The following is a 17665-nucleotide window of genomic DNA, read 5'->3' as shown; positions in this document are numbered from 1 at the left end:
ATGACGAAAAGAATGTGACATGAAACACGTTCACACATTTTGATTTGTGTAATCAGTGTAAATTATACATTTTATGTTCTCTAAAATGTTGTGAAAAACTGCTGAGTAGTGTCTTCAAACATTAAGCATTTAACACCTCCTTGCTTATTGATCCCATTTGTAGTTTGTAGATGCGGCATGTTTCGCTTTAAATGAACAATGGATGGTTCACCAGTGTTTTGTAAAATCATCATTATTTTAAGAACCACCTGAACCTCTAAAACATCATTGACTTCTTCACAAGGAGCCCCGTGTAGTTCCACACAGCACCAAATGGGGTTGCAGGGATTTTTACTTTCATAGCTTCTACCTTTGACTGGATAAACATATTGCGTAGCTGTCTGCTGGGGCTGTGCAAACATTATTTATTGGACACATTAAACACTTGATTTGAAAGCATAAAGTGGTGTTTGTATATTATAATAATGCTCAGGTCAGAGTTAGGGATACTAAGCAGATCTTTTTAAATTCTCAGAAATGATTAAAGCAATTGTTTCTGAATTTTACTTATATTCTAAAATGTGCCTTATAATACACTTCGTTTTTTTATATATCTGCCTTGAGTCATAGTACCCTATTAAAACACAATTTACTGTTTGTATTCACCATCAAAGTGTGAAGGAGAAACAATTGATTTAAGCCTAATTTGGGATTTAATAAACCGTACCACTTAATTCTTGTGTACTTTAGATTTTTCACATTTTTCAGTACAAGTTCAGTGTTGTGGCTGTGACTGTGTGTGTGTGTGTGTGTGTGTGTGAGAGTGTGTGTGCTGCCGTGCCGTAGCTTCATCAGGTATAAGGAGAGGTGTTGACTTTATTCCGAGCCTCCAGTAACACCACTGACTCTGATAGTTCCCCATCCCTGTGGGAATTCATTATAAGACAGCTAGAGGCTGCTTGTGGATGGTTACTGTGCTGCCCGTATGTTAACTTGTCGCTATCGCGCAAGGCAAACATGTGGTGCAGCTGCTTTCTCTGGCTGTGGGCAACCTGGAGAGATTGATTGGTGAGCCTTCTGTTTTATCCAGGATCAGGGCCACATTCAGTAGACATGGTGCCTCCGGAGAAGCAGCCATTTTCCCCAGAAAATATGGCTCATTACCAGCACAGACAAAATGAAGGTATATTGACTTTTTAACATCTTACAATGCACCTATTCCTGAGCCAGTTAACAACAAGCATTTGTCTCCTGGAAATCTGAACTTCATTTTGTTTTCATGTAACTGAATGCAGACAACAGTCCTGATTTTAACATGAGCTCATCAAGTTTGTTTTGACAAATCAAACACTGATTCCATCCTCATCTATTTCAGTTTGAATTAACACTCGGAGGCACGCACATAAATACCCATACACATGTGTTTGCACCCCGCACACACAAACAAACCCTTCCCCCCACGTTTGGTCCATCAGACAGCTTTTAACACAAACCATTGGCCAGTGGATGTGTCTGTTCTGCTCAGGGGCATAAGCTCTGTCCAGACCCTCAGTCTTAACTCTCTCTCCCTCACACACACACACACACACACACACACACACAAACAAACAGCAAAGAGAAACACAATCAATTATTCAAGACTCTTGTTTTGGCTCATGTGTTTTTTTTCTTATTATTTCTGTTCTGTTGTTTCTATAGCATCCTCTGGCAACCTAACAGCCAGGAGGCCCGATGAGTGAGATACGAGGCCCGATGACTTGAGGTCTGTGTACGTCTTTGTAATTTAGATGGCAGAGTATAATTTGCATGCACAGCCTTCAACATTGTCTCATTGTGTGAAGGAACTATCCTTGCGGCTTTCCACAACTGAGGGTTGTCAAAGACCTGGCTTGGAAGACGAACCTTTGTCTCCTTGTTTATTTCCCCCATGAGTGGACATTTTCAGCGTGGTCATTCAGCATGGTTCAACCTCCATCATTGTAAATAGCACACTGTCCTCTAGTTTGTGGTATTTCCCTATCAGTTGGTGAGGTTCTATACGACCGTAAGATACAGTTTCAATTTTACATACGGGGTCCGTCATTCTTCAGTGTGAAAATTTGTGCACTAGATGGCACTATGGCACTTATTATTCAATGCCAGCAGATCATTTCCATTTTGGAGGATAAGTGTATGCTGCTGACACAAGTGATGATCACAAACTGCTTGTTTTCCCTGAGCTGATGTTGATAATATCACGAAGAACTCCGTAGCCACTCGCATTAATCAATTAACTGTTTTGACCTTTAAGAACAAAGCCATTGTTTTGATTTTGGCTGCCGTAGTTTCACGTGGAATAGATATGAAAATACCGAATGGGAGTTGTGCAGATCGCTTAAGTTTTCATTTTATCTCCACGACTACTCTAACTTGACAGATTCAGAGGTTTTTTTTTAATATAAAGGCTCAAGTGAACATCAAACAAAACACTCTCCTGAATCAATGAAAACAGAAAAGAATCACATTGAGGATATATATATTCGATGTGAATCCTTGCAGCGATGATGTCCTTGTAACAGATCATATTGTAAATACGATGGGTTAAATTGCACTTGTAGCTTCCCTTCAAACAGTCAGGCTATTCTCTCGGGGGGACAAGAGAGTGCTGCAGACTCTTCCTCTAATAACGCAAGACAATGAGAAGCCAGCTCATAACATAGGCCTCCACTATATAGAACAAGTATTGGGGGCTTAGCAGCTAATAAAGTGGCAAGTCTTCAAATCCATGTCAGAAGAGCAGAGTGCCACAGGGACCTTTCATAACACGTGTATGTGCAGGTTCAACTGCAGTGTAAAGGTTGCACGTCCACATTGCACTGATCTAACCTGATGAGTTGCCTTAAGCCCCACAAATTTCAAGGCTGTGTTTCTTATTTAAAGAAGCAGAACTGAATAGTTAGCTCCCTCTCAAGCAGGATGACAAGCGGAGACAGGCATGTGGAATGAATGTTTGAGGTGCAATTCTAAATCTACTGTGTATCCTCTGCTCAATTAAGTGCGCGTGAAGCGACATCATTTAAATATGATTTTGATTTATTTCTGATAAGCTTGTTTTACCACATCTTTTGTAACTAGGGTAATGTTATTTTTTTCAAAATGAGCAAAAGGCATAATATACATCAATTTTCTTAATTGAATCATGCTGCCCTCTGAGTTCACGAAACACAGTCTCAGTAATTAGCTTTGATTGCCTGGTCTGTGTTTCATAAATGCTCTCTCCCGCTTTCTCTCCAGTGAACCTGTCCTTCACTTGAGCACAGACACTCCTCCAGCATTTCCACCCACTTTGTTTGTGAGTCTTTGATCCACAGTATTCCAGTTGAAGTTACACCCATGTGCTGCAAGTTGAAACTTTCAGCATTGTTGCTCAGGGGAACCTTATACCCGTGGCGCCTTCTGCTTTTGTCCTTCCCTTTAGCAACAGAACTCTCCTATGGTCCCGGACAAAAGACTACTCACGACACCATTTTATGATCTCTGTGATGATACCGTTTCCTTCTCCTGCTTGCATGTTACCTTGGTCTGCTCATCTAATCCGAAATGTTAATGTAAAAAAAAAAAAAAACATCATTAGGGGGTTCTCCCTTGAGAAAATTGTTGATTTGGAGCAAAGGAAGTAAGAAAATCCTTTCTCCTCAGATTTTAACTGCAAACAAGAAAACCAATTTAAATCAGTATTTCTTCTATATGCTGCACAATAACATAAAAGTGTAAGAACAGATGCCACCAAGTTGATAATTGAATCATAAAACCAATTTTTTTTTTGGTTTGCAATTAAATTGATGTGCAGTATCAGCCGGACTACATAATAATAACTCATAATGCTCATTGTGTTCAGTGGATGAATGTGTCTGTGCACACATTTTCATAACGCATTTAAATGTGCACGTGTGATCGTATGCACTAGAATTCCACATGCATGTTCAGCCTAATTGAAGCTACGATTATAACCATTTTCTACGACAACAATGTAATCTGGTGTATAAAACGCTTCAAGGCAGGAACAACAAATGCAGTGTATTAAAAGTAGAGTGTAAAGTGCTGCAATGTCTTGCCTCTCCAGTCTGTCTAATCACTATGTGAGTGAAACATTCATGCTACACTACATCAGTTCAATATTTAATTTCTCAACAAAGACTACATGATGGAACAGATGCTCAAACTTTGTACGTTTCTCAGGAGAGAAAAAGTCACTTTCATGCCATTGAGTACAGAGATTGTGATTGTGTACAAGCTTTGTGTTGACTTCTTTGGGCTCTTCACCTATGCACTCAACGTACAATCGTGGATGAAAAGATGTTCAAACAAACTAAGTGTGCATAGTGAGCCAGTGCTCAAACCACAGACTGAATACATCAATTGTTTACATCCAGGGGCACAAGTAACTCATGTGTGGAACCCCGTTAGTGATGCACCAGGGTTGGCCTTTGCCTCCATGTCACATTTCAAGTGAATATTTGACTTGGCATGTTTACATAGGATTTCTTCATCTCCCTTTTAAACCCCTATGGGCAAACTGAAGGTGAGGGGATCTAAGATTATTATCCCCCGTTTCTCTGAGGAGCTTTTCTTTATGCACACCCTCGCAGATGTCGACATTTGGTTAGGCGGTGTACATAGAAGCCCCAGATTATCTGGCGCTTCAGCAAGTCTGTTCAGCTGAAGTTAGGAGTGGTTACTTTCCTGCACCTTCCTAATATCCCCTCGTGTTTTGCAACCTGGAGACCCCCGTGCTTAGTCGTCTGTGTAAAAGAAAAATATTGATGATTGAATATTGCTGTCCATTCAAGACTTTTAGGTCTCAGTTGTAATGATGTTCACGTCAATAAGATCCTGTGCAGACGTAGACCTAGTCGCAGGAAGCGTAACAGATGGTGTACTATATGTCATAATGCTATAAAATCCAACAGGAATTGACAATTGAAATCCCACCCTGGAGTTTGCCTCTTTTAGCTTTGGCATAATCTCCTCAGGATTTCAATTGCAAAGTCAAAGAGAATAGTCTAGCACACGGGGACTAGTTATCTGGGGCAAATGCGGTCTAAGGTTGACAATGCAAAGGCTATGTTTATGTGCCTCACACTTGCTATACTGAATGTTTCCCAGAGTACAAGAACACCCTCCCCTGAATTATATTCCTCTTCCCACGTCCCAGTGCTGCCGTGGAAAGTAGGCCAAGTGAGCACCAGGGCGTTGCTTTTTTAAGATGATCAGTTTGTCAGTGTGTTTTTGTGTGTGCTCAGGACGGCTATTCATGTGGCTTGACTCTGTAGAACAAAGACCAGCATTATACAATTTGCAGCACTTCCAATAGCAAGGAAAAGGGAGAGGTTGGAAAATAGGGACAGGACAAGTGTGGATGAAACAAAGACAAAAACTGGCTTGTACTCCAATTCATTTACTTCCTCTTTTCCACCTCTTTGTTGCAGCAAAAAGGTCCCTTGCCAGTAACACTCCTGTGCAGGAGCATACTGTACTCGAGCTGGCATGGATTATTTTTAGCTATTGCAGCTTTCACCTTGACTCTCTCTGTCGTGACATCATAATTAACATTTCTGTTAATAGTAACACAGTTCAATATTAATAAGGATCTCTGACTAAAATCAAAATTCTGTTGTAGAGGGATAATGAATTGTACCACATTTCTCATATACAAGACACCTTGCCAATCACCATCACATTTGACGCACTCAATCCCTGTAGGAGTAAATTAGAGGCACTGATGCAACATGTAGAAAACACACATTTTGATGTGAGTGACTTGAGAGTTATCGGACTCCTGCAGCTGGGGCAGTATCACTATAAGTTGGCAATAGCTCCATCATATGGGTCAACAGGCAAATGAAAGTTCTCTTGAGTATTCAGGGAAACGCTGCTGCCTGTGTGGTCAGGCATGCATGCTGTATAAAAAAAAGGAGAGGAAAAACAAGGTTAAAGCTGATGCCTCCCGTTTTGGAGGCCACTTTGCCAGATGCAACATGTGTCCATATCATACTTACTGATGAGATTTTTATATGTCCTTTAAAGTCAGAATTCTGCACCAGGGTGTCACAGTCCGTTTAGTATGAGGGTGCCTATATCATACGTTAATATGTTCTGATTTAGAGCTGAATAATCACATTTGCCTCACTTCCATCAATGCCACTGAGAAATGTGAGGCTGCGTGATAACTTTTTATAAATAGGGAATTTTTTGACAGGCCTATACAAAGCAGTGATGGACACAATCAAGACGGGGCTGAATAAGAGCGAAGGTATGCTGGATATTTGGTCATGTGTATTTTGGTCTAAATTTCCAGGGGATATTTTAGATGTTAATAGCCCTGAAGTGGTCTCGGTTTCTTATTTAATTTCTCTCGCCTTCTTTAAATGTAATTCGCCCACAGACTGCGCCGCGAGGCTCTAAACCGCGCAGAAACGCTCTCATCATTTCCACAGCAGAATGGAAATGCAAATTGTGCGCACGGGCAATGCCCTTGACAGAACTCACCACTGCACACAATTAACATGAGCACTCTGACAGAAGTTAGTGACGAAATGTGAGGTCACACAAGCTGTGTGTCAGATAATGTGCTTGTGTTTATTTGAAACAATCATTAAACGCATCAAAAAGATACACGTGGATTGTGTACAACTAAAACGAGTAGCTATTAATAATAATAATACTAATAATAATAATAATAGGAGCTAACAATAATAATAATAATAAAATTAAAAATAATAATAATGTGGCTTTTGTGAAAATTTAATTTCAAGAAATTGTACTGCATGGAAAAGAATAACGCACTTTCCTCTCTTCAGTCTTTCAGCTCAATACATATTTTTTTTATTGAATCTATTTATTTTGTATTGTGGTGTGTATATATATATACATATATATATGAATAATTCTGTCTTTTTTATTTGAGATGATTTGTCCTGAACATAATAAACAACCACTTTTTGGCCGCTCGGGGGGTCTAGGGAGGGGGAGGGGTGTTAGATAAACCTATGTTGAGATTTAGCTATCTTGTCACTGAGGAACGCAGCTGCCTCATATCGACACAATGATCTCAAGTGTAACCAACGAGGGGCGCTGTCCGTCTATCAGCTATACTTGCCACGAATAGCCTACATGATTGATCTTATCACTCTTGGCCATTTGTGTTTTGCCCCTATAATTAAAAATATCCTGCTAAATGTATTTGAATATGATATTTGAATATGTCACATCGAATCTCGCATTTATTAGGCCTATAACGTTAATAGCATCTTTAAACAAAGTTTGCAAGGAAGCTGTCATTGTAATGGTGTATTAAGCATTTCATTATTTAAGTTAAAAAGTCAAATTTTTATAAATATAATCTAATTTCCACCACTCGTGAGAAACGATGCACAAGTATACAAGTTGATATTTTAAATCAGAGCTACAAGTGATATCAAAAGCTATAGAATTCACAGTAATTATTTTCTTGTGCGTTGGCCTAAGCCGAAATAAATAAATGAAATAAGGAAATAGTAAATCACTATTAAGTTCAACCACACACAAAAAAACATGACATTTATAGTATGTTATTATATATGTCTAAACAATGGAATAACATAAAGACTGGTTGAGTTGCTGTAAACAATAAGTGGGCTGACTGCCTGTTTGTTCCATATGGAGTTTGGAGTGATGCGTAAATGTAGGCGTATTTCATTAATATTTCATCCACAAAAGGATCACTTTAAAACAACCTCTGTGATAAAGCCGTGAGCGAATTAGTTTGTTGTGTGCTAATAAGATTTATTTTCTTTCCCCCCCCAACCTTTTTTTGCCAATAAATTCAGGAAACAATGCAGGTGAGCATAATGAAAGTGTTGTCCCAATAAAGTGCATCGATGGACAGCTGGGCAGCGGCCGGCTGATTGACTTTGCCTTGACATCTGGGAGGCCCGCTGGCCCCTGGCACGCGTATAGGCTGATGTCGCCATTTACATGCAAATTTAAGGAGATCATGAGGGCCTCGCCCCGTAAATTCACACAAAAAAAGAAGACGTCACCCTCAATACGGCGGAGGCTCGTCCCGTTGAGACGGGAGGTCTTCGAAGTCACCGTGTACATTTTTATTGGGAGCCACGCGTCCAGAGGAGTTTAGTTTTATATAGATGGCCAGGCACAAATCTTTAGGGGTTCTTTCACTGTGGCCACTGAATAGAAGAATGAGATAACAGGCTGCCGTGTCATCAACCGGTCATTTAAACGAGCATTCAGGCTGGCTCAATGCGGCCAGGATGCAGCAGGCAAGCAGTTTGCACTTGTTTCCCTGCTTGTCATGCGCCACTTACCCCAAGCGTGCTGTTAAAAAACAAGCTTTTTTATTTTTAAGTGAGAAATGAGAAAATGTGACTAAGATCCCCTAATTCCACGCCCGTGAAAGTTTTCATGCGCGCAAACGCTAAAGCCAACGGGGATCAACCTTTCTTTTATTTTGATGCTAACATTTCACCTAATGATGGAGAGCGCATTTTCCACGGTGTAAGCCCACCACGCAGATGATCCCACAGAATGAGCTGAGACGGATTCAGGCTCCGCGCCTCAGTGTGTGGAGCAGCTGACTCCCTCTCTCCACGTCCAGATGGCTCCTGCACACAGATTTGCATTCATTTTCCTCTAATATCTTCTGAAATAGCGGGGCAGCTGCATTTGTTGTCAAATACGGTTTAAAACTCCCTTTCAGGACAGCATCGTTACCTACGTGACGGGTGTGGAGATCCATTTTCTTTCTCCAGTCAACAGTATCAGATCTAAGAGGATTTGTCTCAAAGTCCCCTAATTTGATAATCAGATTTAAATCGCCTTGGTGCGTGTAATCAGGGGTTAAGTTCTAATAAGCGACTAGAAACTGTGCGAAAAAAAGCAGAGTGAGTTCTGTGCAAAAAAAGACATTTGCAATCTCGGTCGAACAGACAAAACATTTACAACATGCGTCTCGGTTTGTTTCATCTTAGAGAAAAAGAGATACATTTTTTTTTAAAAGGGCCCTTTGAGGTTTCCCTGATATTTTTTTTTCACAAATTGAAACTTAGATTTCTCTTCAAATAATAAAAAAAAGTACAAAAAAAAATCCACACCCTTATTTTGTGACTGGGCAATTTGGCAATAGATTGTGTAGAGGTGAAAGCAACAGCTTATAATTCACTTATCTTTGGCAGCAGCTATTAACCCTCAGCACCAGCTAGATAGATTGCTCAGGATACAGCACACATCTCTCTTCCTCGCACCCTCCCCTCGCTCCCTCCATCCTCTCCTCCTTTTCACCACTAATGAACCGAACTGCTTGCTTGCCCCTCTCGGACAGAGTCGGACATGTAGGCTCTTTAAAAATGATTAAGATGTTTCTGATTATTACTGATTTGAACGGGACGTGCATGAAATAAAGAAGACACAGAACCATGGATTTCCTGAAGTTTGTTTAATGTCATGAGACACCCTGGCTCTAAATGTTTAGCTCATGAAAATAAGTCAGAAGATCTTACTTTATCTTCTGTAAATGGCACATGCATGCGATTGATTTGTTTTCACATCAATAATGTGGATGCTAAGAAACGGGGTTTCAAACTTTGTTCATATTTTATGCCTACCGCCATGAATAAAAAAAGCCTCTGCTCTGCGATACACAGCAAAACAATTGAAAGTCAATCATCTGTTGTGAAAAATGCTCAATGAAAATGTAATGCAAATTAATAGATTTATAATCATGTCTGATTCTCTGAAATCATCGTTGGATTAATTACATTTTAATTGCAATAAAATAACCCGCAGCGTGGAGTTAGAAATGCACAAATATATCAGTTATGTGAAGAAACATGATCTATCATCATTGAAATATGATTTATGGCCTGTATTCACACAGCTATTGAGATGCTTTCGATACATTAGTGAACAAGCAATCTCATCACGTCAATTTGTAATAATAACACATCTAATCGAATAAATATGTCAAATACTATTGATTTTAATCAAATATAATAAAACTAATCACGGAAATTGCAATCATTAGGCCGGCTACATATGATAAGCAATGGCATCCTGAATTCCGAGTTATTATCATATTGTTATTTTTTTATTTTTTTTTCTCATTATGTGTGATGGTTACACACGGTTGAATTTTCCATATCATTAAAAAAATCAAACTCACCACATATAGGGCCTAAGCAAGAGGAAAAGTGGAGCGAGTGAGTGTTCTCAGGCTGCTGCACTATAGGGCTGTACCCGTACAGAGGAGCGCCACTGCTTGACAGGAACCGTCAGAGCTCCATATTTGGGCAAAGCCACGCCTCTTCAGCGTCATATTCTGACAGCGCCTCTCCCGTGGGTTTAGAGTTTTGGCTCCCGGGAAAGATTTCAGTCCTCGGGGAAAGAGGGCTTAGTTTTGCATGTTCCCATCCATCCTGCACGACGCGAAAGGGCCCCTTATCCACCTCTCCTGTGTACTAGGAACACCTCCACTGGTGATCAGCCTTTGCCTGTGTTTGTCTTGTGGAGAAGCAGCAGCACCTTTTCAGGAGTGGGTTTTTTATTCAACAAGAAGTCCTGAAGGTTTTGGATGCGGTGCTTCAGGGATGTGGGCACTTTGAGAGCAGCATCACCCACAAACACAAACAACTGCCATCGATTTTTCTGTGAATAGCACAAAAAAAGAAAAAGCAAAAGAGGAACAATACCAGCACAACAAAAAAAAAATCTTGTCTATTGAACAATTCACTTTTCCAGTCTGTGGATACCGCTCTAACTAAGTACAGCACTTTGAGAATTGTTCACATCGGACGGACTGAAGAGGGAGGCAAGACCTGTGGACCGGGTTTTCCCTCGCAAGTCTGAATCGGCTCTCGCTACTTATCCCGTGATAAAACAAAAAACAACCCCACAGGATAACGCGCTTGGACGTTTATTCCCTTAATTTCGCAGGAGGCTCTTTTTTCACGCAAATTGTCCTAAATGTTTGGAATTCAGGAAACTATACCGCGAGGCGGGACGACGATGAAGGAGGAACCGCTCGGTGGACTGAACTCGGTCCGCTCCTGGATGCACACAGCTGGGGTGGTGGATGCAAACACAGCCGCCCAAAGGTACGCATGCCAAAAAGCATCTGATTTTTCTCACGCATTCCCTCCTCATCATATCGACCCCTCAATCCCCTGAATACTCTGTATCAATTACGGTCTCCCAATAAATGCCCCCCCTTCGGCTTTCCCTTCTTTCATTACATCAGATTACCCATTATTGTGACAAATCAAGAAATCTCCCCCGTATACTCAAGCGCGCTTCTGCATCTCCAATGTTCCCATCAGCTTCTCCATCATCTTAGTATCCCCGGTGTCCGGTGCTTAACCGAGATGCTCTCTTGTTTTCTCCCCGCAGCGGTGTCGGCTTGGCACGGGCACATTATGAAAAGCAGCCCCCTTCCAACCTCAGAAAATCCAATTTTTTCCATTTCGTCCTGGCGCTGTATGACAGACAGGGTCAGCCGGTGGAGATCGAAAGGACAGCTTTTGTGGACTTTGTGGAGAAAGACAAAGTAAGCGGGATATTTTAGAAAATACGTGCACCCCTAATCAGTACATGTATCGAAATTATGTTCTCTGAAATGGCAATGGGTTACTAAGGGGAAGTCACGTGTAATATTGATTTAAAAAAAAGCTCAATTCGTTGATGACAGAGAGTCGTTTTAAGAACTAAAGCTTGTTTCTCTTATTTTGCACAGAAACTATACATAGCCTTTAAAAAAATAAATTTGTAAACCAGCAAGACATGTGGTGGTGATAGGCAGTTATTCTGTTCATGTTGATTTTCACAAACTGTTGTCTTCTGCAGGAACCAACCAGTGAAAAAACTAACAATGGGATACATTACAAACTGCAGTTATTGTACAGCAATGGTGAGTCAATCTCTCTTTAATATTTTGCAAACACGTGCAAATATATCACACATGAGTTTGTCTGTCTGCATAAAACCCACGTGTAATAATAATGATCGTAATAATAGAAGCAGTCTGGTCATTTTATGAATATATTCACTGTCTGAGGTCTTTGTATCTTTTATTATATGTGATTCAACTTTTTTTGGAGGGCTTTCTTTAAAAATGTATCGCCCACAATTCCTCAAAACTCACAAGTGGTCTTATTTTTCTCTCCCCAGGCGTCAGAACAGAACAGGATCTTTACATACGGTTAATCGATTCCATGACGAAGCAGGTAAGCTGCTGTTACACTTGTTTCTTCGCTCACAGTGCAAACGCATGCTCGCAACCACGGTTCACTTGTGCAAAAACCTTAACACGGCGTGCAAATCGTCACCCCTGAGATGCACACAGGTTTTTTTGTTTTGTTTTCTTGGATCTGCTTGCCAAACAAACAAACACAAAAGTTGTGGCACCAAATGAAATCAAATTACCGCTGTAACAAGAAGACATCGTTTCCATTTACGACTGTTTACGTTTGGCCATATCCGAAAGTAAATTGAACTCTGCAAGAGTCAGGCTTCTTTGTATGCACCCATTCAAATTTAAACACGTCTGCTCCACATGATCTGATTTGACATTTCCTGCGCAAAGAGTCAGAGGTGACGCTCTCACCATCAATATTTTTTTTAGAATTTGCATGAAGTATTATATTTATGAATATAAATATACATATTTTTTGCTGAGGTTAATCTCACTTATCTTCCTCACAAACATTAGGGTGACTTTAAACCCAGAGACCAACGCGCAAAATGCAATTATTAAGTCTTAATGCGCATGCTAAGCCAACGCAAAGATTTGTAAAGTTATTTATAATTTGGGGAATAAAATCAGAGATGGTTATTTCGTGTTTTGTTATTTAATAGAGGGTTTAGGTAGAGCCTTCTGTATAGAGCCGTGAAGCCTGAGCCACTGGTCCACAGACAACATTCCTGTGCGAATGATCCGAGTCAATGACGCAGAACAAGCAATTTATGGATTTCTGTTTCTACAGCTGCAAACAGCGACATAAATCAAACCAATATAGATAATCGCCCGGTTCCTACAAATAAAAAAGGAAAAAATACTCAGGTCAAGGGGGACATCTTTTAAAAGCGAGAGTGATGCGACCTGGTTCAGATATGTCACTTTTTCAAAGTCACTCTCTCATATTAGCCTCACGCGTGCCAGAAAAAAAAAATCACTAAAATTATGAATGGCACCAAATGACAAAAAAATTAATAATAATTATCACGTTTCTTATTCAATATTTAAATTGTATTATATTCTTAAAGTGTTTTATCAATACCATGGTGCTTAGCCTGCGTTTACAGTTGGTGCCGGTTCAGTATACGAGGGAGGGAAGTGTCTATCCTTAGAAATAGAAGAAGGAGGGAGGGATCGAGGGAGGGAGAGAAGAGCGGCAGAACTGATAGCTCCACGCCATCTGTTTCAGCCAATGCTCAAAAATTACTCAACCGTACCGCCAGACACCGCTTTTTATCCACAGAAAGATCATTGTTAGCGGCTCAAAATAAACAACAGATTGCCCATTAACACTTTCCCCCAAATATCCCCAGATTATAAGCATATTGATGACACTTCTATTGGATCTCTCCTTATGAAAATCTCTCTGTCTCTCTCTCTTTCTCGGTCTGTCGCTCTGAGCCACAGGATATTATCGAGATTAATAAAAAATACAATTCATTTTTACCATCATCATAATAATTACTTTTCATTTTATAATTAGGTTTTTTAAATATGATTGCCACTGGAAATATTGTCGTTGGTATTGTTATTATGAGTCATAGTTATTTTGTAATTGTTTATTTCGGTTGATATTTATATGAATTAATGTAATTTAAACAGTGGGATATTGCTGTGATTATCTTAACCATGTTTCCTACTTAGCCTTTGCACTCTACTAATATATTCTGTCGTCCTAAGATCATGTGTATTCATGCCCTGATTTATTTTATTAAGTGCAAAAATGGCAGATATGTCAGTCTAATTATTTGTGAATGTATGTGAATTAATAGGTGTTTAAGAGATGACTGTGTTTTCACTTTATTTCCATCTCATTTCCTTTCAAAGGCCATCATTTATGAGGGTCAAGACAAGAATCCAGAAATGTGCAGAGTTCTTCTTACCCATGAAATTATGTGCAGGTAAGCACTATTTTTTTTTTGCTCCGTCCATTTTGCACATCCAGGCAAAAAGTAATTCCCTCCCCTTCAATAAGTTTTGACACTCATGATGTGATGCAGCAATCCAGACTGTCCTGTGGTCCTTCAGCAACCACAGAGAGAGAGAGAGAGAGCTGCTGTCATTTCCAACTTTGATATGATGTTATTCAACTACGATGTGACTATGCCAGTGAAAATGAGCTGCCTGTCTTTTTCAGTGAAAGAATGTACTCACAGTTCATAAGTTATGTTTTTTAATCTTTAGTTTATGTATTTGTATATTCTAAGATTTGTATGTCATCACGTAAGCCTGCCAGACACAATGTGTTTTCTGTTAAGTTATGCATAGGCTTTGCATGCCATGTATCAGTTTTTTTTCTTCTTCTTTTTTAGAACAGAGTCAGTTCTCGGTTGATCCCACCTGTCAACAATGATCAGCGAGCCTTTTAGCGTCATTTAACCACATAAATCTCAACCTCAGATTGCGCTGCTATTCAGCGGTGTCATTGATACTAAAAGGAAAAACGCCTTTTGTTGTTATTGTTGAGCTCAGCATGAGCTTTGTGAACATTGAATTCGGATACTGTCGGTTAACCTCTCCTTTGTTGCACCGGTGCATTGTTCAAGTTACTGGTTGAGAGCAAGTGCAGCATGAGAGCTGAGAATGATTTGTCTTTTTCCATGCATAAACTCATCACTCACGCTCAATTTATACATGCATCCATCACTTATTTGTGACACGTTGAATATGCTCGTACTCTAGAGGTAATATTTTTTTGTCAAGAGGAAGTGCATTTTGCTGCTGAATAAAGATCTACTTTAACTGTCTATTATCAGATGAGAATATCTACATTATAAGAACAGTTATAATGAGAATTATCTTTTGATGTCTTACCTTATTATGTCCTAATTGTTAGGGATGTCATACATGTAGTTTTTGAATTATGTTTATGCTCTAATACACTCCAGCACCTTAGCTATAAAACACATCTTTATTACTGCTGCTAGAAAGTCATGTAAATCAGACATATTTAAATAATGTGTGGTTGACTGACAGTAGCTTTGCACAAAATCTTTGTTTTTCTTTCTGCACCATATGGCATAAATCAATCTTATTCACATATGTTATGTTTATATGTTTTCATTTCCAGTGGAAGCTAGGATGATGTATTTGTTTATTTTTGCAGTTTTGATTCAAGTCCCAATCAAAGAAGTGAAAGGCAGCTAGCTATAGGCTTTTGGGGAGGGGGGGGGGGGGGGGGGAGAGATGGCTGAAACATGTGGTGGAAGATAGATTAGTGCTTTTGAGGCCATAATTGATAAATGCCCTGCAGAAATATTGGTTGAGGGTGGCACCTTGCATCTCCCTCAGAAATAGCAGCTTGGCAATTAGAGGTAAACAAAAGCTGAAGCTGTGAAAAGTGACTCCCCTGCCTCCTGGCCCAATCCCCACTCCCCTCCCCTCCAACACTAAGCCAAACAACACAACATGTTGTTTTCACCATTATTATCAGCCATCAGCATCAATGGAATGGATAGATTGAGTGTAGGAAATCGAATGGCAATTTTATTTTACCTCCCCGATATCAAAATCACTCCGAGGCACTTAATAAATGTATGTGGTTTTGTGTGCATTATTTATATATTTTGATTTATTTAGCAAAGCGTGGCTTGTTCTGAAATACTCTGTCTGTGTTCCTGTAGCCGATGCTGTGACAAGAAAAGCTGTGGAAACAGGAACGAGACTCCATCAGACCCAGTGATCATTGACAGGTAGGCCGTGTGCAGCTTCCTCTCTGAGTGTGAACGGGGGGGGGGGGGGGGGGAGCGAGTAAGTGAATGAGTGAGTGTCTGAGTGACTAAATGGATGAGTGACTGAGTGGATGAGCAGGCGCATGGATGAGCTCGTGAACAAATGAGTTCCCTCCCGGTGTGCCAGACGGCCCAGTTGGGCTGACTTGCATCTTGCGGCTCACAGTGTGGGAACTGTGGGTGATTCTGTGTGAGCGGCTGAGGGGCGTCTTTCCCAGGTACCTGTGCACCGAGGGGCGGTCACCACCTGGATAGGGTTTGTTCAATCACAGGTGGTTCAATCACCAGAGGATCATGCTGGGAATACACCTAATTAGCTGAGGCAACTTCGCATTTATTTGGCTGGCATCCCTTCTTTGTTTACGACAGTGATGCTTACACTGTCAATAGTTGTTTTTCATTGACTGTTTCCTTCTCTCAAGTTAACTGTGAGCTAGATGCCGTTAAAGTTTCGTTTTAGAGGGTATAAACATTTTATGTCTGCTGTTTTGTTCTGCACCTTCAGGGAAGTTACATCTGCCACATTTATATCACCTTCTAAAGAGGGAGAATAAATGGTCTGCTTTCAGGCATTGACATCTTTTTCACACTGTGAAACTATATTGCATGTCCTGGTCAGCGTGAATATGTTTAGGTAGTTTAGTGTGTGTGTGTGTGTGTGTGTGTGTGTGTGTGTGTGTGTGGGTGGATATAGGGGTGAGGTAGGGGGTGTAGTCGATCTCAATGTAACTCTCACCACGTAGTAGGGAGAGACAGCAATGCTAATGTTTGACTAGCCGGAATCACTGTTTGCTTAGTGGAGAATGCCTGGTATCTGACAGAGGGGACAACTCTCTTATTAGTAATCAAATAGGGCTGAGCAGTTGTTGCTGCCACTCCACTCCAGCGGCTTCTCATGCATCAGGAAGTAGGAGCTGGCTGCCCTGGGAGCCTGGATGGATTACCAGAGCTACTGCTGTCTGAACTCAAACTCACACAGACGCACGCAGATACGCACACACACACACACACGCACACACACACGCAGGCGACGACACAAACGTCGACACCCACGCGTCCCAACGCGCACGCATGCTGCTTGTATGTTGTTTATGCTTTCATGCTTGACTGTGACTGTCACGCAAGAAAAGTACTGAGAGGTGTTAAGGACGTTGTTAGGATGGAGCTGTTGTTTTTGTTGTTGTTGTTGCGGTGTCTTGTACCGAGCCGACTGCTTAATTCATAAGTCAAGTGCGTTTGTTAGCAAAGGGGCGACAGTGCGAACGTTAACATATAACTTGAGACGTCTACTTTGCTTCATTTCCGCTGCTTTCATGTTTGCTTTGTGTCTCTCTGCTGCCTTTTACTGTTTAGAGTTTCGCACACCATTGTTCTTCAATCTGCGGGACAAAACTTGTAACGTAAGTACAATAGGCAAAATGAATGCATAGAGAATTAAAGTCAAGAAAGAGGGGTGGGAAAAAAAAAAGAACAGGGAAAAAAGAAGCGGATGGATATTGTAAGCTCAACTGGCTCAGGGAGGGCTCGGATTTTCATTGTGACGAGTCTGAATAGGAGTAGAGTATCCCTTTCCTTGCACAATGAGCGGCTCTGTTGAAACACAAAAGCATATGTTCCTCATTAGACCCTCCCATTGTCTCCATGTCGTAACTATGAGCCCGTCAGCTCACCCTAACAGACCCACACAGGT

At 40.6% G+C, this 17665-nt stretch overlaps 1 protein-coding gene across 2 annotated transcripts in view; it reads left to right on the top strand.

The window, feature by feature from the left end:
* Window positions 1-10526: 10526 nt before the first annotated feature.
* LOC306785266 (transcription factor COE3) overlaps window positions 10527-17665 on the top strand; it is a 65920-nt gene continuing 58781 nt past the window's right edge. For both annotated transcript variants that reach the window (XM_079279571.1, XM_079279570.1), the window contains exons 1-6: window positions 10527-11108; window positions 11401-11557; window positions 11854-11917; window positions 12178-12233; window positions 14072-14145; window positions 15868-15936. In XM_079279571.1, the coding sequence (XP_079135697.1) occupies window positions 10978-11108; window positions 11401-11557; window positions 11854-11917; window positions 12178-12233; window positions 14072-14145; window positions 15868-15936 (551 nt within the window). In that variant the 5' untranslated portion in view covers window positions 10527-10977. The remainder of the gene's footprint in view (window positions 11109-11400; window positions 11558-11853; window positions 11918-12177; window positions 12234-14071; window positions 14146-15867; window positions 15937-17665) is intronic.

This window comes from Melanostigma gelatinosum (genome assembly GCF_949748355.1).
Source record: "Melanostigma gelatinosum genome assembly, chromosome: 12".
Lineage (NCBI taxonomy): Eukaryota > Metazoa > Chordata > Actinopteri > Perciformes > Zoarcidae > Melanostigma > Melanostigma gelatinosum.
Note: the sequence above shows the minus strand (reverse complement) of the source record. Positions and strands in the feature narration are given on the sequence as shown.